This window comes from Scyliorhinus canicula, chromosome 6 (genome assembly GCF_902713615.1).
Source record: "Scyliorhinus canicula chromosome 6, sScyCan1.1, whole genome shotgun sequence".
Lineage (NCBI taxonomy): Eukaryota > Metazoa > Chordata > Chondrichthyes > Carcharhiniformes > Scyliorhinidae > Scyliorhinus > Scyliorhinus canicula.
This window is the reverse complement of record NC_052151.1, coordinates 134,966,125-134,993,212: the sequence shown is the minus strand read 5'-3', so window position 1 is coordinate 134,993,212 and position 27,088 is coordinate 134,966,125. Positions and strand designations below refer to the sequence as shown.

General features: G+C 49.2%; 1 protein-coding gene across 2 annotated transcripts in view; it reads right to left on the bottom strand.

Annotated features, from left to right (window-relative positions):
• The window catches only part of dusp23b (dual specificity phosphatase 23b), a 48,454-nt gene that overhangs the window by 19,853 nt on the left and 1,513 nt on the right, over nucleotides 1-27,088 (bottom strand). For both annotated transcript variants that reach the window (XM_038800184.1, XM_038800185.1), the window contains exon 2: nucleotides 26,045-26,322. In XM_038800184.1, the coding sequence (XP_038656112.1) occupies nucleotides 26,045-26,311 (267 nt within the window). In that variant the 5' untranslated portion in view covers nucleotides 26,312-26,322. The remainder of the gene's footprint in view (nucleotides 1-26,044; nucleotides 26,323-27,088) is intronic.

Sequence of the window (27,088 nt, the reverse complement as noted above, 5' to 3'; positions counted from 1 at the left end):
TGGGGGCTGACACTCTGGCTTGATTCGGAGCTCCATTCTTTAAAATCTGGTCCTTCCCCCTCCAAAAGTATTTAAAGGCTCCCTAAATCTCATCTCACCTCCCTAACCCCCTGTTCCTCTCATGCCAGCCCATTCACCCACCCCCTCAGGTCACCCACGCCACTCATGTCCCTTCAGATTGTCAATGCCCCCATTATCATCCGTGCCCCCTTCAGATTGGTCAGGCCACCTCTTGCCTCCTATGTGCCTCCCACTTAACCTTACCTGGTATGTACATTCCTCAGGAAGCATGCAATAGCAATTGGATTTTAAATCTTTGGAATTAAGCATGAACAATATAAAGTAAACTCTGAATACAAACACATTATCAAGGACAAAAGGCCCAAGTGCCTGCTTGTTTACCAAACAAGAAATTACAAAGATAACATGGTGTTAGTATATGCTTGTAAACGTTCAATCGTTTGAAGACCACCTGCTCAGCTGAAGCTTTTGAAACTCAGCCAAGTATTCATAACGGAGCAGCTGACATAACAAAATCTTCCAGTTCCATTAATGGGCAATAATTTACATCTCCATTTCAAAGATGAGTGCTAGTCGATCAATGCACAGGTGGTGGGAGAGAGAGAGAGAGAGAGAGAGAGAGAGACCGCGAGGGAGCGAGAGAGAGAGAGCGAGAGAGAGAGAGCGAGAAGGTGTGGAGTATTTTTATCTATCTCCAGATTTTAAAAAAATTGCCAGAACTGCCAGTCCAATTAAATTAGATGACAAAAACACAAATGTAGAGGACGTAACCTTGAAGACAGAGTGAGGCACTGACTCAGACGCAAACATGCAAGGGTATGGCTAGAACTGAAGGACAGAATCATTTGAGAGCCATCTTTGGGGCCTTCATTTAGCTTCGAGACAGAGTCAGAAACAGAGCCAGAGGCGGGCTGCAGCAAGCCGGATTTGAAAAGAAACAAAAATGAAGCTGGGATATTAAAGGAAAATCTTAGGTTTTTTTTTAAATTCCAATTAAGGGGCCGTTCTCCTTCAAAACAAGTATACAATTTTGGATGCTGTTAAGGGGGGGGGGGGGGGGGGGGGAGGAAAGAGAGATGACCTTCCCAGGGAAGGCCATCAGCCAGGTCTCTGGCACTGCATCTGTCTCTGTGGCTCAGAACGGAAGGAGGGAGAACAGAAAAGCAATAGCCATAGGAGACTCTATGGTTAGGGGAATGGATAGGAGATCCTGTGGTCGCAAGCGAGACTCCCGGAAGGTATGTTGCCTCCCGGGTGCCAGGGATGTCTCGCATCAAGTCTACAGGATTCTTAAGGGGGAGTGGGAGCAACCAGAATTTGTGCAGCACATAGGCACCAACGACATAGCTAAGAAAAGGGATGAGGATCTAAAAAGTGATTTTAGGGAGTTCGGTTGGAAGCTAAAGAGCAGGACAAGCAGAGTAGCGATCTTAGAATTGCTACCAGTGCCACGTGCAAGTGAGGCAAGGAACAGAGAGCGAGTGCAGCTGAACACGTGGCTAGAGGGCTGGTGCAGGAGGGAAGGCTTCAGATATGTGGATCATTGGGATATCTTCTGGGGAAGGTGGGACCTGTACATGAAGGACAGATTGCACCTAAACTGGATAGGCACCAATGTCCTGGGTGGGAGGTTTGCTGGAGCTCTTCGGGGAGGGTTTAAACTCGTTTGGCAGGGGGATGGGAACCAGAGCTATGGATCAGAGGATAGGGTTGCTGTCGAACAGGCAGAAATAGTATGCAGCAAGTCTGTGAGGAAGGATAGACAGGTGATAGGGCAAAGTTGGAACTCAGTGGAATGGGGTTAAAGTGTGTCTATTTCAATGCAAGGAGTGTCAGGAATAAGGAAGATGAACTTAGACCATGGATCCGTACTTGAAACTACGATGTTGTGGCCATTTCGGAGAAGTGGATTTCACAGGGGCAGGAATAGTTTCAGATGTTTTCAGAATAGGGAGGGAGGTAAAAAAGAAGGGGGAATGGCACTGTTAATTAGGGAGTGCACCACAGCTGCAGAAAAGGAGGTAGTTGAGGACGGTTTGTCTACTGAGTCAGTATGGGTGGAAGTCAGAAACAAGAAAGGAGCAGTCACTTTATTGGAGTTTTCAGTAGACCCCCCCCCCCCCAATAGTAGCAGTGAGATAGAGGAACAGATTGGCGGCAGATCTTGGAAAAGTGCAGAAGTAACAGAGTTGTTGTCATGGGTGACTTCAACTTCCCTAATATTGACTGGAACCTCCTTAGTGCAAATGGTTTGGATGGAGCAGATTTGTCAGGTGTGTACTGGAAGAATTCCTGACTCAATATGTAGATAGGCCGACTAGGGGGAAGCCATATTGGACTTTGTGCTCGGCAACGAACCAGGCCAGGTGTCAGATGTCTTGGTGGGAGAGCATTTTGGTGACAAAGACCACAACTCCTTGACCTTTACCATAGTCATGGAGAGGGATAGGAACACACAGTATGGGAAGGTATTTAATTGGGGGAAGGGAAATTATACTACTATTAGACAGGAGCATAAAGTGGGAACAATTGTTCTTGGGGAAATGCACAACAGTAATGTGGGGATTGTTTCAGGAGCACTTGCTGCGAGTGCTGAATAGTTTTGTCCAACTGAGACGAGGAAGGAATGGTAAGGTGAAGGAGCCTTGGATGACAAGAGAAGTGGAGCTTCTAGTCAAGAGGAAGGAGGAAGCTTACATAAGGTTTTGGGAAGCAAGGATCTTACTCGGCTTTAGAGGGTTACAAGGTAGCCAGGAAGGAACTCAAAAATGGACTGAGGAAAACTAGAAGGGGGCATGAAAAAACCCTGGCGGGAAGGTTTAGGGAAAACCCCAAGGAGTTCTACACTTATGGGAGACATAAGAGCATGATCAGAGTGAGAGTAGGGCTGATCAGGGATACTGGAGGGAACTTGTGCATAGAGTCTGAGGAGATGGGGGAGGCCCTAAATACTTTGCTTCAGCATTCACGAGAGAGACCTTGTTGATTATGACAACAGTGTGAACCAGGTATATAGACTCAAACAGGTTGATATTAAGGAGGATGTGCTGGAAATTTTGAAAAGCATCAGGATAAGATAAGTCCCCTGGGCCTGACAGGATATACCCAAGGTTACTATGAGAAGCGAGGGAGGAGATTGCTGCACTGTTGGCGATGATCTTTGCATCCTCACTCTCCACTGGAATAGTACCGGAAGATTGGAGGGAGGTGAATGTTGTTCCCCTATTCAAGAAAGGGAATAGGGAAATCCCTGAGAATTACAGACCCATCAGTCTTACGTCTGTGGTGAAAAAAATATTGGAAAGGATTGAGAGAATTATGATTATTTAGAAAAACATATTTTGGTTAAAGATAGTCAGCATTTCTTTGTGAGGGGCAGGTCATGCCTCACAAGCCCCATTGAATTCTTTGAGGATGTGACGATACACATTGATGAAGGTCGGGCAGTGGATGTCGTGTATATGGATTTCAGTAAGGCATCTGATAACTTTCCCCATGGTAGGCTCATTCAGAAAGCTAGGGGGCATGGGAAACAGGGAAATATGGCTGTCTGGATACAGAATTGGCTGGCTGAAAGAAGACAGGGAGTGGCAGTGGATGGAAAGTATTCCACCTGGAGGTTGGTGACCAGTTGTGTCCCGCAAGCATCTGTTCTGGGAACTCTGCTCCTTGTGGTTTTTATAAGTGACTTGGAAGGGTGAGTTAGTAAGTTTGCCGATGACACGAAGGTTGGGGGAGTTGTAGATAGTGTGGAGGGTTGTTGCAGGTTACAACAGGACATTGACAGGATGCAGAGCTGGACTGAGAAATGGCAGATGGAGTTCAACCTTGATAAATGTGGTGATTCATTTTTGAAGGTCAAATTTGAATGCTGAATACAGTGTTAGGATTCTTGGAAGTGTGGAGGAACAAAGGGATCTTGTGGTCCACGTACGTAGATCCCTCAACATTGCCACCCAGGTTGATAGGGTTGTTAAGAAGGCGTATGGTGTGTTGGCTTTCATTAACAGGGGGATTGAGTTTAAAAGCCGCGAGGTTTTGCTGCAGCTTTATAGAACTCTAGTTAGACCACACTTGGAATATTGTGTCCAGTTCTGGTTGCTTCATTATAGGAAGGATGTGGATGCTTTGGAGAGGGTGCAGAGGAGATTTACCAGGATGCTGCCTGGACTGGAGGGCATGTCTTATGAAGAAAGGTTGAGGGAGCTAGGGTTTTTATCACTGCAGCGAAGAAGGCAGAGAGGTGACTTGACAAGAGGTGTACAAGGTGATGAGGCATGGATAGACAGAGACTTTTCCCCAGGATGGAAATGGCTATCATGAGGAGACATAATTTTAAGGTGATAGGAGGAAGTTCTAGGGGAGATGTCAGAGGTAGGTTATTTACACAGAGTGGTGGGTGTGTGGAATGCACTGCCAGCAGAGGTGGTGGAGTCAGAGTCATTAGGGACATTTAAGCAACTCTTAGACAGGCACATGGACAGCAGTAAATTGAGGGGTGCTAGGTTAGGTTGATCTTAAGATGAGGATAAATGGTTGGCACAACATCGTGGGCTAAAGGACCTGTACTGTGCTGTACTGTTCTGTGTTCCAAGTCAAAAGTGAGTAGCAGGTGAGTCTTATCTTTTATTTTTAAGTTAAGTTTATTTCCACTAGTAAGGTGTATTACATATTAGTAGGGATTGTCAATATTAGGGGCTGGTTTAGCACAGTGGGTTAAACAGCTGGCTTGTAAAGCAGAACAAGGCCAGCAGCTTGGGTTCAATTCCTGTACCAGCCTCCCTGAACAGACGCCGGAATGTGGTGACTAAGGGCTTTTCACAGTAACTTCATTGAAGCCCACTAATGACAATAAGCCATTTTCAGTTTATTAGTATGGTTTAAGGTTTATTAGCAGTAAAAAAGTTAAGAGTAGTAATGGTAGGGTTGCTCCAACTTTAGAGTGCAAATCCTGTGCTGTGTGGGAACTCCAGGATGCTTCCCGTGTCCTGGATAACCATTTGTGCAGGACTCATCATCAGCTACAGAAGCCTGACCTCAGAATTTCAGAACTTATAGAGCAGCAGCTGGCAATACTGCAGTACATACACATGGTTGAGAGCATCATCGATAGCATGGTTTTAGATGTTGCATCCCCACAATTTAAGTGAATGCAGGGAGATGGACAGATTGAGTGACCACCAGATAGCGAAAAGTGAACAAGCAGGTGGTGCAGGAATCCCCGAGTACATCCCATTCTCACACCAGTATTATGTACTGAATACGGATGAGTGTGATGGTTCATCTGGGAAGTGCAATCAGAGCCGGGTCCATGGCACCTTGGGTGGCTCAGCTGTGCCAAGAGGTACAAAGAAGACTGGAAAAGAAATAGTGTCAGCTGATTCAATAGTTAGGGGAACAGATTAACATTTTTCTGGCTGTAGACGTGAATCCAGGATGATGTGTGGCTTCCTTGGTGCCAAGGCAAAGGATATCAATGAGCTGCAGAGCATCCCGATGGGAGTGGGTAAACAGCCAGCATTTGTGTTCCCTGTTAGTACAAATGACATGGGCAAAAAGAAGGATAGGGTCCAGCAATCAGAATTAAGGAAACTAGGTCAAAAATTAGCAAGTAGTCAAAAGACCTGAATTACTCCCTGTACCATGCATAAAAAAGTGATGATAAAGCACACGCATGTGTGGCTGGATAGGTAATGTAGGAGGGGGGGCTTTTGATTCTTGGGACATTGGGACTGTTGTCAGGGAGATGAGAACCTGTACAGGCCAGACCGGTTGAACCTAAATCGAGCCGGGGCGGAGTTTCTTGTGGAGTGTTTATCTAGTCCAACTGGGGAGGGTTTAAACTAACTTGTCAGGAGTGTGGTAAGCAGAGAGGAATATCAAATTGAATAGAATACTGGGAGAGAGATGATAGCGCTAGAGTAGGGAATAGTATGTTAACAAGTGGGGTCAGGGGACTTCCGGTTGCGGCTATGACCAGCTAAGTCGCACGTTTGGCTGCTCCTGCTACAAAGGTGTTTTCGGGCCGATTGGAGGGCCCCAACGGCGCTGTAAGGACAAATCCCGGTGGGGGAAGGCTCCCTGAAGAGAACCAGACCAACTTTATGGTCGGTACCCGGAGTGGGGTGGTAAAGAAAGCAACAGCAGCTCCCAAAAAAAAGCGGGGGAAGAAGACCAAAATGGCGGCCGGTGGAGCACCCGAGGAATGGAGGAAATGGGCGGAGGAGCAGCAGGCCGCTCTCCTGCGCTTCTTTACGGAGCTGAAAATGGAGCTCTTGGAGTCAATGAATGCGACGACCACCAGGCTGATGGGAGCCCAGGCGACCCAAGAGGCGTCGATTCGGGAGCTGCAACAGGAGATGACTGTGAGGGAGGAGGAGGCCACGGTCCTCGTGGGAAAGGTAGAGGTGCACGAGGCACTCCACCTGAAATGGCAGAGCCGTTTTGAGGAGCTGGATACCCGAATGAGGCGGAAGAACCTGAGGATCTTGGGCCTGGCAGAAGGCCTGGAGGGGTCAGACCTCCCGGGATATGTAGCAGAAATGCTGAGCTCCCTGATGGGGGCAGGGGCCGTCCCTTCGCCCCTGGAGCTGGAAGAGGCCTACAGGGTCATGGCTAGGAGGCCAAGAGCAAATGAGCCCCCGAGGGCGGTGCTGGTGCGGTTCCAGCGACTCAGCGACCGTGAGAGAGTGCTGGAGTGGGCCAAGAGGGAAAGGAGCAGCAAGTGGGAGAATTCGACGGTGAGGGTCTACCAGGACTGGAGTGCGGAGGTGGCAAAGCGGCGGGCCCGGTACAACCGGACGAAGGCGGTGCTACATGCAAAACGGATCAGGTTCGGAATGCTGCAGCCAGCGCGCTTGTGGGTCACCTACAGGAACCAACACCACTATTTTGAGTCCCCAGAGGAGGCGTGGGCCTTTGTACAGGAAGAGAAACTGGACTCGAATTAGACCCAGGGGATACTTGGAGGCCGTAGCCGCTCGGGTACTTTCAGCTGAATTCTTTGTTTGGATTTTGAACTCTTGCTGTGGTTTTTCTTCTGATGTTTTTTCCCCCTTTGCCAACTTCCCTTAGTTATTGTTATTGTGGTTATTTATGGTTATTTATGGTTATTTATGCTGTTGGTAGAGGGCGACTGTTAAGTACATTGTTATTTGTTATTTATCTGTTATTTATAATGTTAAGTTGGGGAGGTGGGACGGGGGGGAGAGCAGATCGGGGATATGGGCTCCTAGGGGGGGTTCTTTTACAGGCATGGACGGGGACGGGGGTGGAACTGAAGATGGCGGGGTGGGGTGTGGCAGGGCGAAAGCGCGGGCTTTCCTCTGTTTTCCCGCGCGCGGGGCAGAGGAGGGGGGAGGGGAGGAGTGCGGGGCGTGGCTAGCAATGGCGACCTTTCCCGCGCTGGAGCGGGGCCAGGGAGGAGTGGCAAGGGGGGGGGAGGCCCCCCCCCGAGCCGGGGGGAGTCGGAGTGGGGCAGGAGCAGCCGGGTCAGCGTGAACCAGCTGACTTACGGGAGTACGATGGAGGGTACATCGCGGCTAGGAGGGGTCCTAGCCTGGGGGGGGGGGGAGGGGGGTTAGGGAGGGACACCGGGTTGCTGCTGAAAAGACCAGAAACGGGAAGTGGAGGACTGGAGAGGTGGGGGGAGGGGGACATCGCCATGGGGAGCGGGTCAGAAGGGGAGGGTCGACCCGGGGCGAGCAGGGAACAGGACATGGCTAATCGGCAGGGGAAGGGGGCGGGTCGTCCCGCGACCCGGCTGATCACTTGGAACGTGAGGGGGTTGAATGGGCCGGTCAAGAGATCAAGGGTATTCTCACACCTGAAGGGACTGAAGGCTGATGTAGCAATGTTACAGGAGACCCATTTGAAGGTAGTGGACCAGGTTCGCCTGAGAAGGGGGTGGGTGGGACAGGTGTTCCACTCTGGATTGGACGCAAAGAACCGGGGGGTGGCGATTCTGGTGGGAAAGAGGGTGTCGTTCGTGGCGGAGGAGGTGGTGGCGGATAAGGAGGGTAGGTATGTGATGGTGAAGGGTAAGCTGCAGGGGGAGAAAGTGGTGATGGTCAACGTATATGCCCCGAACTGGGATGACGCGGGTTTTATGAGGCGCCTATTGGGCCTCATTCCGGGACTGGAGGCAGGGGGCTTGATCATGGGGGGGGACTTTAACACAGTGCTGGACCCCGGGCTAGACAGATCGAGCGCAAGGACCAATAGGAGGCCGGCAGCGGCAGAAGTGCTGAGGGGGTACATGGAGCAGATGGGAGGAGTAGACCCATGGAGGTTTGGTAGGCCGAGGGCGAGGGAGTATTCCTTTTTCTCCCACGTCCATAGAGTGTACTCCAGAATCGATTTCTTCGTGTTGAGCAGGGGGCTGATCCCGAGGGTACGGGAAGCTGAGTACTCGGCCATTGCGATCTCTGATCATGCACCGCATTGGGTGGATGTGGAAATGGGGGAGGCGCGGGACCAGCGCCCGCTGTGGCGGCTGGATGTGGGGCTGTTAGCGGACGACGAGGTGTGTAAAAGGGTCCGGAAGAGCATTGAGAGCTATCTGGACTTGAATGACACGGGTGAGGTGCAGGTGGGGATGGTCTGGGAGGCCCTGAAGGCAGTGATCAGGGGAGAGCTGATCTCCATAAGGGCGCATAGAGAAAGAAAGGAGAGGCAGGAGAGGGAGAGGCTGGTGGGGGAGCTATTGGAAGTGGATAGGAGATATGCGGAGGCACCAGAGGAGGGGCTGCTGGAAGAACGGCGCAGCCTGCAGGTCAAGTTCGACCTGCTGACCACCAGGAAGGCAGAGACGCAGTGGAGAAGGGCACAGGGCGCGGTCTATGAGTATGGGGAAAAGGCGAGCAGGATGCTGGCACACCAGCTTCGCAAACGAGATGCGGCTAGGGAGATTGGGGGAGTGAAGGAGAGGGGCGGGAAGGTAGTGCAGAAGGGGCAAGAAGTGAACGGGGTCTTCAGGGATTTTTACAAGGAGTTGTATCGGTCTGAGCCGCCGACAAGGAGAGGGGGAATGGAGGACTTCCTAAACAAATTGAGGTTCCCAAGGGTCCAGGAGGGGCTGGTAGAAGGGCTAGGGGCGCCAATAGGGCTAGAGGAGCTAGTCAAGGGAATAGGTCAGATGCAAGCGGGGAAGGCGCCGGGGCCAGATGGGTTCCCGGTGGAATTCTATAAGAAAAATGTGGACTTGGTGGGACCGGTACTGGTACGAGCCTTTAATGAGGCGCGAGAGGGGGGGGTTCTGCCCCCGACAATGTCGCAGGCTCTGATCTCCCTGATATTGAAGCGGGATAAAGACCCCGTGCAGTGCGGGTCCTACAGGCCTATCTCGCTTCTGAACGTGGATGCCAAGTTGCTGGCAAAGATCCTGGCAGCTAGAATAGAGGATTGTGTGCCAGGGGTAATCCATGAGGACCAGACGGGGTTCGTGAAGGGGCGGCAGCTCAACACGAACGTGCGGAGATTGCTGAATGTAATTATGATGCCGGCAGTGGAGGGGGAGGCTGAGATAGTGGTAGCGCTGGACGCGGAGAAGGCATTCGATAGGGTGGAGTGGGAGTACCTGTGGGAGACGTTGAAACGGTTTGGGTTTGGGGAAGGGTTTATTAAGTGGGTGAAGTTGCTCTACTCGGCCCCGACGGCGAGTGTAGTGACAAACGGGAGGAGGTCGGAGTATTTCGGGCTCCACCGAGGGACCAGGCAGGGATGTCCCCTATCCCCCCTACTTTTCGCACTGGCGATTGAACCGTTGGCGATGGCACTGAGGGGTTCAGGGGGGTGGAGAGGACTGACTAGGGGAGGGGAGGAACATCGAGTATCGCTGTATGCGGATGATCTACTGCTGTACGTGGCAGACCCAGAAGGGGGAATGCCGGAGATAATGGAACTATTAGCAGAGTTTGGGGACTTTTCGGGGTACAAATTAAATTTGGGCAAAAGCGAGGTTTTTGTGATACACCCGGGGGACCAGGGAGAGGGTATTGGGAGACTCCCCTTCAAGCGAGCAGGAAAGAGCTTTAGGTACTTAGGGGTGCAGGTGGCAAGGAACTGGGGGACCCTCCACAAGTTGAACTTTTCCAGGCTGGTGGAACAGATGGAGGAGGAGTTTAAGAGGTGGGACATGGTACCGTTGTCGCTGGCGGGGAGGGTGCAGTCAATCAAAATGACGGTCCTCCCAAGGTTCTTGTTTTTATTTCAGTGCTTGCCCATCTTCCTCCCTAGGGCCTTCTTCAAAAAGGTGACGAGTAGCATCATGAGCTACGTGTGGGCGCATGGCACCCCAAGGGTGAGGAGGGTCTTTTTGGAGCGGAGTAGGGACAGTGGAGGGCTGGCACTGCCCAATCTCTCGGGGTACTACTGGGCGGCAAATGTGTCAATGGTGCGCAAGTGGATGATGGAAGGGGAGGGGGCAGCTTGGAAACGAATGGAGAGGGCGTCCTGTGGCAACACAAGCCTGGGGGCCCTAGTAACGGCACCATGGCCGCTCCCCCCCACGAGGTACACCACGAGCCCGGTGGTGGCGGCCACCCTCAAGATATGGGGGCAGTGGAGGCGACATAGGGGTGAAATGGGAGGTCTGTTGGCGGCGCCAATAAGAGGGAACCATAGATTCATCCCGGGGAACATCGACGGGGGATTTCAGAGCTGGTACAGGGTGGGCATACGGCAGCTGAAGGACCTGTTTATAGAGGGGAGGTTTGCGAGCCTGGGAGGGCTGGAGGAGAAGTTTGAGCTCCCCCCGGGAAACATGTTCAGATATTTACAAGTGAAGGCATTTGCTAGGCGGCAGGTGGAGGGGTTTCCCCTGCTCCCCAGTAAGGGGGCGAGTGATAGGGTGCTCTCGGGGGTCTGGGTCGGAGGGGGGAAGATATCAGACATCTACAAGATAATGCAGGAGGCGGAAGCAGCATCGGGGGAGGAGCTGAAAGCCAAGTGGGAAGGGGAGCTGGGAGAGCAGATAGAAGACGGGACGTGGGCGGATGCACTGGAGAAGGTCAACTCTTCCTCCTCGTGTGCGAGACTGAGCCTCATTCAATTTAAGGTGCTGCATAGAGCTCACATGACGGGGACAAGGATGAGCCGGTTCTTTGGGGGTGAGGACAGGTGTGTCAGATGTCTGGGAAGCCCAGCGAACCATGTGCATATGTTCTGGGCATGTCCGGTGCTGGAAGGGTTCTGGAAGGGGGTGGCAAGGACGGTGTCGAAGGTGGTGGGGTCCAGGGTCAAACCAGGATGGGGGCTTGCGATCTTTGGGGTCGGGGTAGAACCGGGGGTACAGGAGGCTAGGGAGGCCGGAATACTGGCCTTTGCGTCCCTAGTGGCTCGACGAAGGATATTAATTCAATGGAAGGACGCGAGGCCTCCAAGCGTTGAAACTTGGATTAACGATATGGCTAGCTATATTCAGCTAGAAAGGATCAAATTTGCCCTGAGAGGGTCGGTACAGGGATTCGCCAGGCGGGTGGCAACCTTTCCTTGACTTTTTAGATCAGAGATAGACGTTCGGGGTCGTGGCAGCAGCAACCCGGGGGGGGGGGGGGGGGGGGGGGGGAGAGGGGGGGGGAGGGAGGGGAGGGGGGGGCAGCAAGGGTCGTGGGGGGACACGCACGACTGTAACGCGGGCAAGCCTGCTCGCTGCTCATGTCTGAAACTGTAGGCTGCCTTGGTTGTTAAGGTCGCCTGGGGGGGGGGGGGGGGGGGGGGGGAGGACTGGTGCGCGCGAGAGGGCGGGCGAGGGAGGGACATTTGCCTAGAGGGATTGTGTTGTAAATAATTTAAAAATTAGTAGGGGTAAATGTCTGTATGGAAAAACTCTTTCAATAAAAATTATTTAAAAAAAAAACAAGTGGGGTCAGGGGTAAGGCAGAAAGTAACAAAGTCTAAATAAGGGTTTCTATGTACGCATGTGAATACTTGGAAATGGGAAATAAGATTGATGAGCAATCGAGTACGGACCTGAATACTTTGGCGACAGGAATGTGCTGGGGTTGTAAATAGATAGCATGACCTGCTGTCCTACCTCAAACGCAGTCGTATGCACTGTCTTATTGAAACAGGCCTTGCTCTGTTTCTTTCGTGTGCCTAATTTTACTGCGGCTGCTAGCTGAGCCGTTTTTACATTCTCAACTAACTGTTTTACTGCGTTTTCGTGGGTGAGGGCCGTCACTTCAGGGCTGGTCAAGTCAAGTCCTAATAAAAATTCAGTGCCTTTCATGGGGCATCCGGTCATGAGAGTGTGTGGGGTGAAACCTGTGGAAGTTGAAACAGTATTACGCAAAAACGTTAACGCAAAAGGGAGGACTCAATCCCAAGTGGTGTTGTTTTGTTGGACCATTTTCCTGAGGGTGGCTTTTAGGGTGAGGTTCATTCGTTCCACGATACCACTTGACTGGGGGTGGTATGCTATTTGGAATTTTTGTGTAATGCCAAATATCGTGAGGATGTTCTTCATGACACGTCCCGTAAAATGGGATCCTTGGTCGGATTCAATGCGCGGGGGAGTCCCCATCTCGTAAAGATGTGGTGGGTTAAAATCTTAGCCGTGGTCTTTGCTGTATTTGTCCTAGATGGGAATGTCTCAACCCATTTTGTAAATGTGTCTATGACTACTAACACATATTTGTAACCATTCCTGCAAGGGGGAAACGGTCCTATGAAATCAATCTGGAGGTTAGTCCAGGGGCCATTAACGGGGCGGGTGTGGCTAAGCTGAGCCTTCTTCGCATATCTGTCCGGATTGTTTTGGGCACAGATAAGGCAATTTTCTATATAGTGAGTGGTGTCTTCCTTTAAATTCGGCCACCAACAGAGCTGCCGGAGGTGGGCTATAGTGGGGTCCATTCCCTGATGTCCATGACGGTCATGGAACAAACAAATAAGCTGATTCCTGTCCTGTTCAGGAACCACATAAAGGGTGTCTTTTAGGATCACACCATCATGTGTGGTCAGTACGTTTTTAAACCCATCGTACGGGGCTTGGAACTTTCCTTTTAAAATCTCCCTGAGATGGCTATCTTGCTTCTGGGCCTGCACTAAATCTTCAATATTTGTCTGTGAGACCTGAACTGCATTTACCGGGGGGGGGGGGGGGGGGGGGCTTCCAAAGATATCCATGCCTGGAACCTGCTTTAGCCAATGCGTCGGCTTTTACATTTCCAGGTGGGGAGGAACGGTGGCAACTTCTTACTTTAATGATGCCAAAGATCCTGTCCTTTGCTTTATCTAAAATGTGGCGGAGCAATGGGGCTGAAGGGAGGGGTTTACCGTCCGCGGAAACAATTCCTCTTGCTTTCCACAGGGGTAGGAATTCTGTGAGGCTGTTACAGACATAGAGGCTGTCTGAGTAGATGTCTGCTGGGCTGGGAAAGGAATCTGGGTGATCTACTAGATATGCAATGGCTGCCAGTTCTGCTGCTTGCGCGCCTAAGTGCACTGGTAGTTTTAATGAAATTTCTTCTAGAGCGCATCCCTGCACGTCCTCAACATAAATGCCGCATCCTGTAATGCGCTTTCCATCTAATATAGTGGAAGAACCATCCACATATATTCTTAAGGTTGCGCACGTGTCTGTGTGCTGGGGTTCTGGGATGAACTTCTTATCTTTCTGGGGGGTGTCTTTGCAATAAAGGGGCTTGTGTTATTAAGTGGGGAGGTGATTTCACATTCATGGGGGGGGGTGCCTGGGTACTGGAGGTTGTCGGCTAGGAAAGTGTGGGTCGTGGTCCTTTTAACTGTGATGTCCCGTCCCTGCAAAAGAAGGGCCCATCTGGCTGCTCTGATCTGGCTGACTGTGCCATCCTTTAGTCGTCCGTCTAGTAAGAGTTGTGTGGGGGTGTGTTACGTGAGGATTGTGATGGGGTTTAGTCCGGTTATGTAAGAAAAGTATTGCACTGCTCAGAAAACTGCGAGCAGGTGCCTTTCACAGGCTGAAAATCCCTGCTCCACAGGATCTAAAACTCTGGAGGCGTAAGCCATGGGTCTTAACTGTTCGTGCCGTTCCTGGAGGAGCACGGCTGAAAGGGTGTGATCTGTGCTAGCTACCTCTATAGCATAGGGGGAGAGTGGGTCTGGAACCTGTAGTGCGGGGGCTGCGATGAGTGCGCATTTTAAAGCATCCACAGCATCCGTATGCTGCGGAAGCCATTCCCAAGGGGCTCCTTTCTTTAGAAGGTCAGAGAGTGGGGCTGCCTTTGTGGCGAAACCGTCTATGTGATTTCGGCAGTAGCCAACCAATCCTAAAAACCGGAGGGCGGAAATATTCTGGGGAAGGGGCAATTTGACAATCGAGTCAATCCTTTTGTGCTCGATCTCACGTTTACTGTGCGTTATAATCGTTCCCAAACATATCACTTTGTCTTCCAAAATTTGGTCCTTTTTGGGGTTTACTTTGCATCCAATTTGCTGTAGGAGTTCCAGGAGCTCTGACAGAAGTGCAATGTGCTCTGCCTCTGTGTCTGTCTGCAGTAATAGGTCGTCCACATACTGGACCAGACATTTGGGACGAGAAAATTTAGCTAAACCATTTGCCAGCTGTCGGTGGAAAATGGAAGGTGAGTTGTGGAATCCTTGTGGGAGACATATCCACGTATATTGCTGACCTTTAAATGTGAAGGAAAATTTATACTGGCACGCCTTTGCCAATGGAATGGACCAGAATCTCCAAAACCGTAAAATATCGTGAGTTGAGTCCCTGTTTGAGCATGGTCTCGGAACTTGTGGCTACTGTGGGGGCTGCGATGAGGGTGATATTGTTGAGTTCCCGGTAATGGATGGTCAGTCGCCATGATCCATCGGGTTTTCTCACTGGCCAAATCATGGCATTATTAGTAGAGGCTACTGATCTAAGTATGCCCTGCTCTAATAAACTGTCAATTACTTTTGAGATTTCTCCCTCTGCCTCTTGGGGAAATCCATATTGCTTTTGGGGTCTAGGGTCAGGTCCTGTAATCTGAACCGAACCAGTCATCCTGCCACAGTCATGTTTATGACTTGCAAATGCGGTCCTGTTTTTCTGGAGAACTGCCCTAACCTGTCTGCGCTAATCGTGGTCGGGTCAAACCAAAAATCGCCCACTGCGCTAATCTTATTAGCATACTCACCTACTGTGAGCATTGCAGGGTTCTTGCTGACTTTGCCATTTTCCAGACACATTGATTTACTGGGTCAAATGACAGGTTGTGCGGGTTCATAAAATCGATGCCCAAAATGTGTTCTGCTGTGTGGGGCAGATCGACCAAAACTATGGGGTGTTTTGTTGTAATGGTGCCAATTTGAATGGATACAGGGGCTGTGATGTGTCCCTGCTGTGAGTGGCCTGTGAAGCCGCTGAGGGTGACAGTGGCTGTAGTGGGCTACGTGTCTTTTTGGAACATGTTGGAGGAATTCATTGTGATGCGGGACCCTCCTGTATCCCAGAGAAATTCAATGGGCTGTCCCCGTATTTTCACTGCAACGACCGGTCGGCCGGACCTATCCCAAAGGGTGTCGCAGACCCAAGTGGGGGAGCCCGAACACCGTCAGTCTGTGCCGTTCATGTCCGACTGGTCTGAACGGGTGCTAACACTGAATAGGCTTTGCCCTATTCCTATTTAGAGTGCCTGTCTGTTGGGCTCTCTGTGCTTTCTGTGGGGCATTGCACTCTCGTGCAAAGTGACCTAATTGTCCACAGTTGTAACACTCCTGTGGTTTCTGTGGGGGGGCTGTTCCTGCCTTCGTTCACCCATGCGGGGTTCTGGTGCGCTCTAACTGCTTGGATATCTGCCTCTGCCTGTGCTTCCTCGGGTTTTCTAATTGCGGGTTTATTGCGAACAGATTGCTCCCAAGTGCGGGACAACCATTTTAAAACCCATTTCTCGTTGTGTGCTTCTTCTGAGGGGTCATAGTTAGTACAAGCTCTTTGTCCTGCCTCTGTGGCATGGGAGGTAAGGGTGCGGGTCCATTTGGCCATGTCATCGGGGGTCAAATGGGCGCGGTTTAAGTTTCCGAATACTGCTGTAAAATGGATCCACAGGCTTCCAGCAAACGCTGTGGGGTGTTCAGTTTTCTTCTGCCTGCACTTATTCAGGCCTTCTACTGGGTCACCTCTATTGTAACCGATCGCGGCTAGGATCGCTGTGTGCATTTCTGCAAAGGTGCCTCCTGCTACGTTCTGTGGGTCGGGAAGGGCTGCTACAACAGAAGGGTCTAAACTTAAAACTGTGAGCTTCACTTGCTCATGCTCATCCAGGCCGTACATGGTCGCCTGCTGTTTCACTCTAGCAAAGAATTGGTGGGGGTCTGAGGTGGGGAGGAACGGTGTGATCTTGTCGCACGCGTCCCGTAATTGGGTCACGGTTAAGGGGGGGCGTGTATAGGAATTGCGCTTCTCTGTCTGATGTGACTGTGCGGTGGGTGGTGACTGGATTCATGGGTGCCTGATCTATCTGCTCCGTGGGGGATTGGGGTGCTTTTCTCTTTTGGGGCTTTCCTTGCGCACATGTGCCCTGCACATATCTAAGCGCAGTTTCGTTTAGTTCTTGCCAATCAGGGCCGTCCTCTTCATCTAACTGGGATCCAAAGGTGCTTTGAAACCCATTTTGAACTGAAAGCAAAGACTGCAGTTCTGCAATCTGCTTCCGGCATTTTGGCTGATCCACTGAGCTTTGTCTCTGTTTCGTGGTGGCAGCATGGAGTGCTCTTAACGCTGCTTTTAGATCGCTGCACTGCCTTTGCAATGCCTCTACCTGTTTCTCTGTCTCTTCTCTTACCAGGACTGCACGTTGCGTGTCCTGATAGGCCTTTTCATATTGGGCCTGGAAGCTGCTCAGATGCGCCAGACAAGACTGGTGTGCCCTCTTGGCATCATCCACCTCTCCGACCTTTGCTGCTAACTTCCTTTTAACTCTATATTCTCTCTCTCTCGATCTCACTAACGTCAACCTTGCTCATTCGATTCCTCTCTTCTATCTCTTTGCGGAGCGTCCGAACGACCTCCTCTGTGCCTCGTAATTGTGCCAGACAGGACACGATTGCAATCAGCTTGCGAGCTTTCCCTCAGCTCTTCTTATGTATTTCGCTCAGGTTCTCCCACCAAGTATGTCCTATACTCCCGGGACCTGTTTCCTCATTTGAACAAAAGTCACTCCAAAAGGGGCCATCCCTTCCCTTTGAGGTACCTTCTAATCTCAACTTCCCAAACGGGACACTGACCTACTCTGCTGCCGGTCGCTGCGACCACAAATTCTTGAGGCGTTCCATTGCCTTCATTGCCATTTTTCCTATCTGAATGCTCTCTTTTAAATTTGGAACAAAGGGTACTAAGGCGGTGCTGTAAACACGGGTACGGCTTTCGCTATTTTCGAGAATACAAACTCCCGACAGTTTTTCGCAACAAAATCTATCAGGTTTACCTTATATCCCTGTTAGCGCGCATGCATTGACACACTTCCGAATTATGAGGATTGATCAGAACTGCTTGAACACTTGTGGTTGTTTCTATTCCCAATTGGATTCTAATTTCAAATTTCTGGGTTCTCTCGGAGTGGGGGCGGGGGGGGGGGGGGGGGGGGTCCACTTGTCAAGTCCCGGCAGAGTTCGCCACTAAATGTTTCTCGTTTTGCTAAGTGTGCTTTACACTTAATTGCTCTGTTTTATAACCTTGCTCTAGAGTCGCCAGGTATCTTTATACCACCACGAGGTTCAAGTTCAAGTGATCAATAACTCAATACACCAGTTAGTAAGGTTCAAATCAAAACACATTTATTATATACACAGTCAATCACTACTCATGCATAAAATACTACAGAACTAGACTATTTCTACCACTAAAGGCCAATACTTAGCTTTGGAAAAGGGACCCACTAAGTCAGGGGAACAATTGGCCTCTCGTTCGATCCCGAGTCTGCAGGCTTCCAGCTGGTATGGACTAAGGGTTAGGAGCGTATCTCGCAGCATGCGTTGACTGGACACTTGGTTGGTGCAGCTGCTAGGCAAGTCTCTCCGAGTTGAGAGTCACGGTCAAGAGTTCTTTGAGAGCTGACAAGAAGGACAAATTGAACTTGGGGACTCTACTTTGTAGTCCCCAGGGGCTTCGCGCCCTTTTGGGCGGACCCTGTACCTGATTCCAAGTGATTGGACTGAGTTCTGATCACTTGGATCGATTTCTCCAATACTGGAGCTGTTCCCTGATCGCTGGGTGGTTCCTAAGTGTCCGTTGGCCTTCCTTGGTCTTGGCTCCTGCTGGCGCCGAGGAGTCTGGCTTGGCCTTGATTATCTTAACTGCTTCAATTGTTCCCGGGGAACGCTCATCAATATGTAGATGGTCATCAGTTTCAGTGCTGTCTGGGTTCTGCAAGTTCTAATATACAGGAGATTTTGCACCTGCTTGTTTTTTCTGTCCTTGGCTGAATTTCCCTGCATTCTTAGCAAATCTCCATTTTAAAGTCGGGAAGTGGCCAACCCAAGTAGCTACAACAGGCCAGACCGGTTGAACCTAAATCAAGCCGGGCGGAGTTCCTTGTGGAGTGTTTATCTAGTCCTACTGGGCAGGGTTTAAACTAACGTGGCAGGGGTGTGGTAAGCAAGCAGAGAGGAATATCAAATTGAATAGAATACTGGGAGAGAGATGATAGCGCTAGAGTAGGGAATAGTATGTTAACAAGTGGGGTCAGGGGTAAGGCAGAAAGTAACAAAGTCTAAATAAGGGTTTCTGTGTGTGCATGTGAATACTTGGAAGTGGGAAATAAGATTGATGAGTTACAGGTGCAGATTTCCACGTAGAAATATGATTTTGTGGCAATATCAAAACCTGGTTCAAAGGAGGGCAGGACTGGGTGTTAAGTATTCTTAGATATGAGGCGTTTAATAAAGATAGGAAGGAAGGAAAGAAGGAAAGAAGGAAAGAAGGAAAGAAGGAAAGAAGGAAAGAAGGAAAGAAGGAAAGAAGGAAGAAGGAAAGAAGGAAAGAAGGAAAGAAGGAAAGAAGGAAAGAAAATGGGTAGGGGAGGCAGCATTGATTAAGGAGAACACCATTGTGCTAGAGGAAGAGGATGTCCCACAGGGGTCAAGGATAAAATCTACTTGGCTAGAGCGAAGGACAAAAAAGGTGAGATTAAATTGCTCAATGTAGTCTGTAAGCCACCAACTAGTAAGAAGGATGTAGAGAAACAAATTTTCATGGAAATTTCAGAGATGCAAATATTTTAGTCTCTATAATGGAAGACTTTAATTCTCCAAGTACAGACAGCGGACTGGATTCTCCACCGTCGGAATGCTCTGTTTTGCCAGCAGCCCGGGGGTTTCCTATTGGCGTTAGGCTGCCCCATAATGGGAAACCCCATTGACCAGCCGGTGAAACAGAGCATTCCACCAGCGTGCTGAACCAGAAATCTGGCATGGCGGGACAGAGAATCCAGCCCAGGATTGTAGTTATGTGAAGGGCAGAAAGGAGTTCCAAGAGTGTTGAAGGAATTTTTTCTAGGAACGTCCAGCGGCTGCCATGAGCTGATTGGTCACACACAAGGTGGCTCGGCTTAGAGGCTTAGGTTTGGCTCTTTCCACCTGGTTAATGGGCGTTTTGGTGGGAAACAGAACAAAGAAATTGAAGCTTGTTGGTTTCTCCTCTGATGTGGGATACAAGCTGGTTACAATATCAGGCTTAAATCAAATAAAGCCCTGCTCAAGTGTTAGATGACCCTCGTGGCGCAGCAAAGGGAAGTATTGAAATTTAAAATGAAACTAAATGAAAATCGCTTATTGTAACAAGTAGGTTTCAATGAAGTTACTGTGAAAAGCCCCTTGTCGCCACATTCCGGCACCTGTTCGGGGAGGCTGGTACGGGAATTGAACCGTGCTGCTGGCCTGCCTTGGCCTGCTTTAAAAGCCAGCTATTTAGCCCAGTATGCTAAACCAGCCCCTGATATTGCGGAACTGGACGTGTTGTTGTTGCTCCCCCCACTGCCTTTAGGAGCAGTTAATGGAGTTTATCATGGGAGAATTTAAGAAGCACCGGCAAGAGTGCACGAGGACCTGTCCAGGGCGATGGAGGTAGCAATTGCTCCTCCTCGTGGGGCTTTGGAGAGGGTGGAGAAGCGAACGGAGTTGATTTGGGAGGCAGAGGAGGTTGGTCTCGGACCACAGCGACCGGATCAGGTCTCTAGAGGCAGAGATAGCAATGCTGACAGAGGCTCACAAAGCGTTGAAGGTCAAAGTTGATGACCAGGAAAGTTGAAACAGGTGACAAAACAAAAATAGTTGGGCTGCCAGAGGGTGCCGAAGGCACATGCTCCGCCAATTACATGGCAAGATGTTTGGGAAGCTGATCGAGGATGGGGTCTTCAAGAAGCCCCTGGAGGTGGATCGGGCCCACCGATCACAGCGTCAAAGGCCGAGACTTGGAAAACTGCCATGGGCAGTGATTGTTCGGTTGCATAAGTACCAGAAGGAGCAGATTTTTAAGGTGAGTGAAATCCAAACGAGATTGTGGATGGGAGGGTCATCTGATGCGTATTTATCAGGACGTTGGGGGAGACCTGACCAAATGTCAAGCAGACTTCAACAAGGCCTAGGCAGTGTTCTTTAGGTGCAAGGTGCGATTTGGGATGCTGTACCCAGGAAAACTGTGGGTCACATTCAAGAGCAAAGGACATACTTGAATATGCTGGAGGAGGAAAATTACTTTATTAGGAGGAATACTTTTGGGGAGGACTGATGTTGATAATGTCGAGTTTTAATGTTTTCGCAATTTGACTGTTTGGCGGTTTTATGATTGCATGTGCTGGTTCTTCCATTAAGGTTGTTGTTGGGATGGTACTGATTCCTGTGTTTTTTTCTTGCTTGGGTGTGTTCTGGTTTGGGTGGGGGAAAGAGTAGATTGGGCTACGTGGGTGTTTTTTCGTGTGGTTCTCCAAGTGAGGGTCACCATGCCAGCAGGGATGCTAGTAAATGGAAGCAGTGGGAGGGGGCGGTGCAGCAGTGGGTTGGTTCCCTTTGTTTGCAGGGGGGGGGGTGTCATTGAGAGTTGGTTGGCAGGGTGGAGCATTCGAAGGAGAGGGGTACTGGTGCCACAGGTGTCTTTGTGGTTAGGTGTAGGCGGGGATGCAGACAGAATCCATCTTGGGGGATCTGAGCTCAAGGGGAGCTTGGATCCCTGGTGAGATCTCCATATTAGATTGGGATGGCGGACCTCAGTGGAGTGGGGGGTTCAAGACCCCGGTGAGTATGGTGACATGGAATGTGGGGAGATTGAATGGCCCGGTTAAAAGCTCCCGGGTTTTTGCTCATTTGAAGAGCTTGAAGGCGGATGTTGTCTTCCTGCGGGAGATGCATTTGAGGGTGAAGGATCAGACAAGGCTAAGGAAGGGATGGGTGGGGCAGATGTTCCACTCAGGTTTTGATTCAAAGTCAAGAGAGGTTGTGTTCCTGTTCAATAAGAGGGTGGTTTTTAGAATGGCCAACAACGTCCTGCACCCAGGGGAATGGTAAATGATGGTGAGTGGGGTGCTAACAGGGGCCTTGGTAGTCTTAGTTAACATTTATGTACCTAATTGGTGTGACACAAAGTTTAATGAAATGGCATTGGTGGTTATTCCAGACCTTGACTCTCATCAATTGATCATGTGGGGGGGGGGGGGGGGGGGGGGGCAGTGATTTCAAATGCGATTTGGGCCCAAAGGTGGATTGATTTAACGCCAAGTCATTAGTAACATCAAATGGTGAAGGAACTGGGGTATTCATGCATTGGGTATACGCCTAAATAGTTTTTGTGGTGGGGAAATCGATACTCCCGGGGATTGTGGGGGCAGAATATATGGCAATAGTGGTATCCGACCATGCACCATATTATGTGGACGCGAGGTTAGAAGCAGGTTGATTCCTGTGGAGGTTAGATTTGGTGCTCCTAGCAGACAAGAAGTTTCACAAGGTAGCCTCGGCGATAGAGAAGAACTATGTGGAGTTTAATCAGGATGTGGAGATGCCGGCGTTGGACTGGGGTGAGCACAGTAAGAAGTCTTACAACACCAGGTTAAAGTCCAACAGGTTTGTTTCAAACACGAGTTTTCGGAGCGCGGCTCCTTCCCTGAGGAAGGAGCCGCGCTCCGAAAACTCGTGTTTGAAACAAACCTGTTGGACTTTAACCTGGTGTTGTAAGACTTCTTACTGAGTTTAATCAGAATAGGGAAGTATCAGCCTCGGGGTTATGGGAAGCACTGAAGGTGGTGGTCAGAGAGAAGATAATATCAAAGGCCCACAGGGATAAGATTGGGACGGTGGAAAGGCAGAGGTTGGTTGATGCTATCTTGGAAGTGGATAAGATGTATTCAGTCCCGACAAAAGAGCTGTTAGCGGAGAGAAAGAGGCTGCAGGTGGAGTTCGATCTGGTATCGATTGGGAAAACAGTGAGCCAACTTCGTCGCTCGTGGGGTGTATTTTATGAATATGGGAGAAGGTCAGCCGTCTGTTAGCTCACCAGTTGAGACGACAGGTGGCTACACGAGAGATAGCTCAGGTTAAGGACAAGGGATGAGGGCAGGTGACGGCTCAGCATAAGATCAATAAGCCTTTGAGGCATTTTATCGTAGACTGCATAGGTCCGAGACCCTGGTGGTGGACTTAGAGCAGAGTAATTTTCATATGGGCAGGACTTCCTGGTGTAGACAGGGGGAAGGGTCATGGGTTGGAGGTGCTATTAGGACTGCAGGAGACAATGGAATCCATTGGGTCTATGTAATCAGGTAGGCAAGGCACCGAGGTCTAGCGGAATTTTACAAGCAATTTCTAGCTTCACATCTACTGGGGATGTATAACGATTCGTTGCCGCTGGTGTCCATCTCCCTGATTCCAAAGAAGGATAAGGAATGCAGATCTTAATTGCCCATCTCCTGTTGAACACGAATGAAGGTGCTAGCTAAGGCCTTTGCGAGAATCTAGTGGAGTACATTCCAGAGGTGGTCTCCGAGGATCAAACTAGCTTTGTGAAGGGATGACAGTTGTCAAGTAACATTAGGTGGCTTTTGAATATGGTCATGACCATGTCTAGGGGGAAGGTGCCAGAAAAAATATTTCTATGGATGCAGAGAAGAGTTTTGATCAGATGGCATGAAGGTATCTTTTTGAGGTCTTAAGACTGTTTGGGTTTGGGCCAACATTTGTTTCCTGGGTGAGATTGTTATATGCCCCTACTGCGAGTGTAAGAGAGAATGTGGCGTGTTTGGGATACTTCTGGTTACACTGGGGTATGAGACAGGGATGCCCGTTGTCGCCGTTGCTATTTGCGTTAGCTTTGAACCCTGGCTGTCACACTGGCCATCGAAGGAATGGAGGGACATTGAAAGGGGGGTTTGGAGAGCACAGAGTAATCCTGTATGTGGACGATTTGTTCCTGTACTGTACGCTGCAAATCCACTCGTGTCTGGGGAGGATAATGAGGTTGTTAAATAAGTCTGAATCCTTCTCGGGGTACAAACATAACATGGCCAAGAGAGTGAGGTCTTTCCAGTAAATTCCCTAGGTAGAAGACTTGGGAACCTTGCAATTCAAGCTGGCCAAAACGGAGGGGTGAGACAGGGCCTGAAGAGGTGGGATGCTCTCTTGCTTTCCTTGGCGAGTAGAGTTCAGACTACAAAAATGAACATTCTCCAGATGTTTCCACATCCCCAATTTTCCTTCCTTAGTATTTTTTGTGAGGGTGGAGAAGTTAATTTTGGCATTTGTGTGGGCGGGCATCAAGGATCTTCCTACAAAGGGGTTGGCATTCTGGGGGGCTAGAGCTGCCGTATTTATTATATTAACTGGTTGGTGATGTAGAAAAAGTGTGGCAGTGGTGGGGAGAGAGGGAGTCAGGGTGGGGTAAATGAAGGAGGCTTCTTGCGTCAGGGTGTGCTTGAAGGCATTGGTCACCGTCCGCCTCCATTCTCCCCAGCTAGATATATTGTGAGCGCGGTGGTGATTTCATCCCTTAAATTTGGGATCAGCTCAGGTGGCACTTCAGATTGAGGGCATGTCGGTACTGTCACTAATCTGTGAAAAACATGGATTTGCACCGTCGGGGATAGGCGCAACATGTAGGAACTTGGAGGAGGGGGAGGGGGGGGTTCGAGAGGATTAGGGATCTGTCTGTGAAGGGTAGATTTGTGAGGCTGGTAAAATACCAGCTCCCAAGAGGGAGCAAATTTAAATATATGCAGATGCAGGTCTTTGTCTACAAAGAGTTTCTTCTGTTCACTCAGCTTCCGAGTCATACGTTGATAGATAGATTATCATGTGATGAGCTGGAGGAAGGGAAGATCTCAGATATATATGAATGGTTGCTGGGAATGAGGAAGGCTCCATTAGAGGTAAAGGGGAAGAGGGAGGAGGAGCTGGGAGCGGCACTGGAGGGAGGGGCCTGGAGTGAAATATATACTGGGTGAACTCGACCTCCTCCTGTGCCAGGGTGAGCCAGATTTAATTTAAAATGGTTCACAGGGCTCATTTGACTGGAGCGCATATCAGTGGGTTCTTCCTGGAGGTGGAGAATAGATGCGATAGGTACTCAGGGGAGGCCGGCGAATCGCGTGCCTATGATTTGGTTCTCCTGGAAATTAGTTGAGTTCTGGGCATCATTGTTTAAGACTTTGTTGACGATCGTGTGGGGCGAGATTGGTGCAGTGCCCTTTGATGGCAATTCTCAGCGTATTAGAGTTGTTGGCGGGAAGGGGGAAGATGTCATGGCTTTTACCTTTCTGGTTGCCGGGCGACAGATGGATGGTGGTCAGCCGTACCACCAAGGGCTTTGGCGTGGTTGGGGGATGTGGCGGAATTTCTGCAAATGGAGAAATTAAGTTTTCCCATGGGGTCAGAGGAGGGATTCCACCCGAGGTAGAGGCCATTTATCTGTTTGTTGCCATCAATTAATAGGGGGCGGGGAAGCGGGAGATGGGAGAGTTGTTTTGGTGTAAAACTAGTTAGTTTATAAAGATATAAAATGACAAACTGTCTAATGTGGTTGTGTGTTTCTTATGATTGTGGAAACTTTTTCTACTGTTTGGAGTAAAATATATTTTAAGAAAAGGAAAGATTTTTACAGCAGTATGCTTTCGGTCCAATGAGGAAAGGAGACTCTGTTCCGCCTGGTTCTTGGGAATGAGGTGGGGCAATATTAAAGCTCGCAGAGATATTTTCTTCCCATTAGTCAGGACTAAATTTAGATCAAAGTATCAGTGTTAAAAATAGAGTGTACTATCCAACCCCTCATATTATAAATATATTTAAAGTTTGCTGAATTAACACAACGTGAATAAGCTTATTCAGCACAATTCGATGAATTAATAAAGTTGATTCGCTGGCTAAGGCTTTGCCACAGGGAAAGCAACAGGAACCCAAATCCCCAAGCTCCCAGGTAATTTAAAAAAAAAAGTGCAAGGCTTGAACATATTCCTTTTGTTTGCAGAGAAGGATCCCTGCGCATGAATGCATGTCGCCTCTAGCGAGACAAATGAGTCACGTTATGAGCTTGCTGATTATTGTTTGTGTAGCTAATAGTGCCCTCAAGATTGTTCAGCAATTGTTGCCCAATCGCAGAATCACATCTAATAGTGGACGTTTTGTTTTGGGTTTTGCAAGTGCATGCTGATTGAGTATGGTCTGTACTCTGCCTGTTACAAACAACTGAAAGAACATGCTATTTGACTCTGTCAGCCAGTAGTTGGGATGTACAGCCTATATACCTGGCATCACACTGCCACTGTAATTCTCATTGACTTTGTGTAAATCGAGCCCTAGCCATTTTTCCACCTGGCAAGCTTGAAACAATAGCTATTCTGATCAGGTTATTATTTTCTGTTCATCACAAGGCGACCACTTTTGTACCTGAAAAATGCCCAGCCTACCTCAAATTACCTTGAAATGGCAGAGGATCTCAAATGTTTAAACAATAGATTAAGCAAGCTGCATCACACTGATGCGAGTGACATTTTCCACTAAGACCAGCACACAAGTGAGCAATGTCATGCATGAATTTCAATATAGAAAAGTAATAAATGGCCATTCATACCTCACCCGTTGCATTGGCTTCATCAACAATAGCAAGAAATCTTTTGATTTGCTCAAAAGAGGGTGAGCAGAAGTCATCGATCTTGATATGGTGAATCTTCACTCCTGGACAGGTATCATGGTATGGAGGCTTCCTCTCACAAAGTGTTACAAGGTTTTGAATGCCATTATCAAACAAATACTGGTAGTGAGCAGGTAACCGTGGCATGGCCATTCCAGCTAGTTTATTGGGTTCAATCCAAGAAAAATTGTGTGGAGCAGAAGCCATTTTTAATTCACCTGTTTAAAAAGCAATGTTTTTACAATCGTGAAAGATGTTAAGAAAAATTACATATTTTTTAATGGCAGTTCCACTATGTTGGAATGATCCTGAAGGCTATAAAGGATATAAAATCACAAGAAATAGATGTAGGCATTGGGCACCTCAATCTGCTCCACCATTCAGTAAAAATAACGCATCTGCATACATCCTTAACTTGACTTTCCTGCTTGCCACCCATAACCTTTAACTCTCTTTCGATCAAAATCTATCTAACTCAGCCTTGAATATATCCAATGACCCAGCCTCTACTGCTCTCTATGGAAGAGAATTCCAAAGACTAACATTATAAATTGCCACAGAAGACGGCCACTTGGCCCCTCTAACCTGCTCCACCAGTCAGTAAGATCATAGCTGATCTGATGTGGCCTTGACTATACTTTTCTGCCTGTCCCTCATAAGTTCTGCCAACGTAAGATGGCCACGGGTACCCATGTCTTAGTCTATGGATGGGCAGAAATCCAATGACAACAGTCTGAGGCACCCAGCCTTAGCCAGTTGGTAAACTGATGTGCATATGCAGTGATATCAGATTGCTCTCGTGTCATGCTTTCCTCCTCAGAGGCACAGTGAAACCCAACAAATGCAGCCGAAATGATATTGGCGATAAATATTGCAAGTGCATTTGAAAAAGGGGATAAGTCATATGGAGTAAAAATAATCAATTTCATCCACTTCTGTCCCACTTAGGGTTAAAACTGTGAGAATACAATTTAAAATAATTTG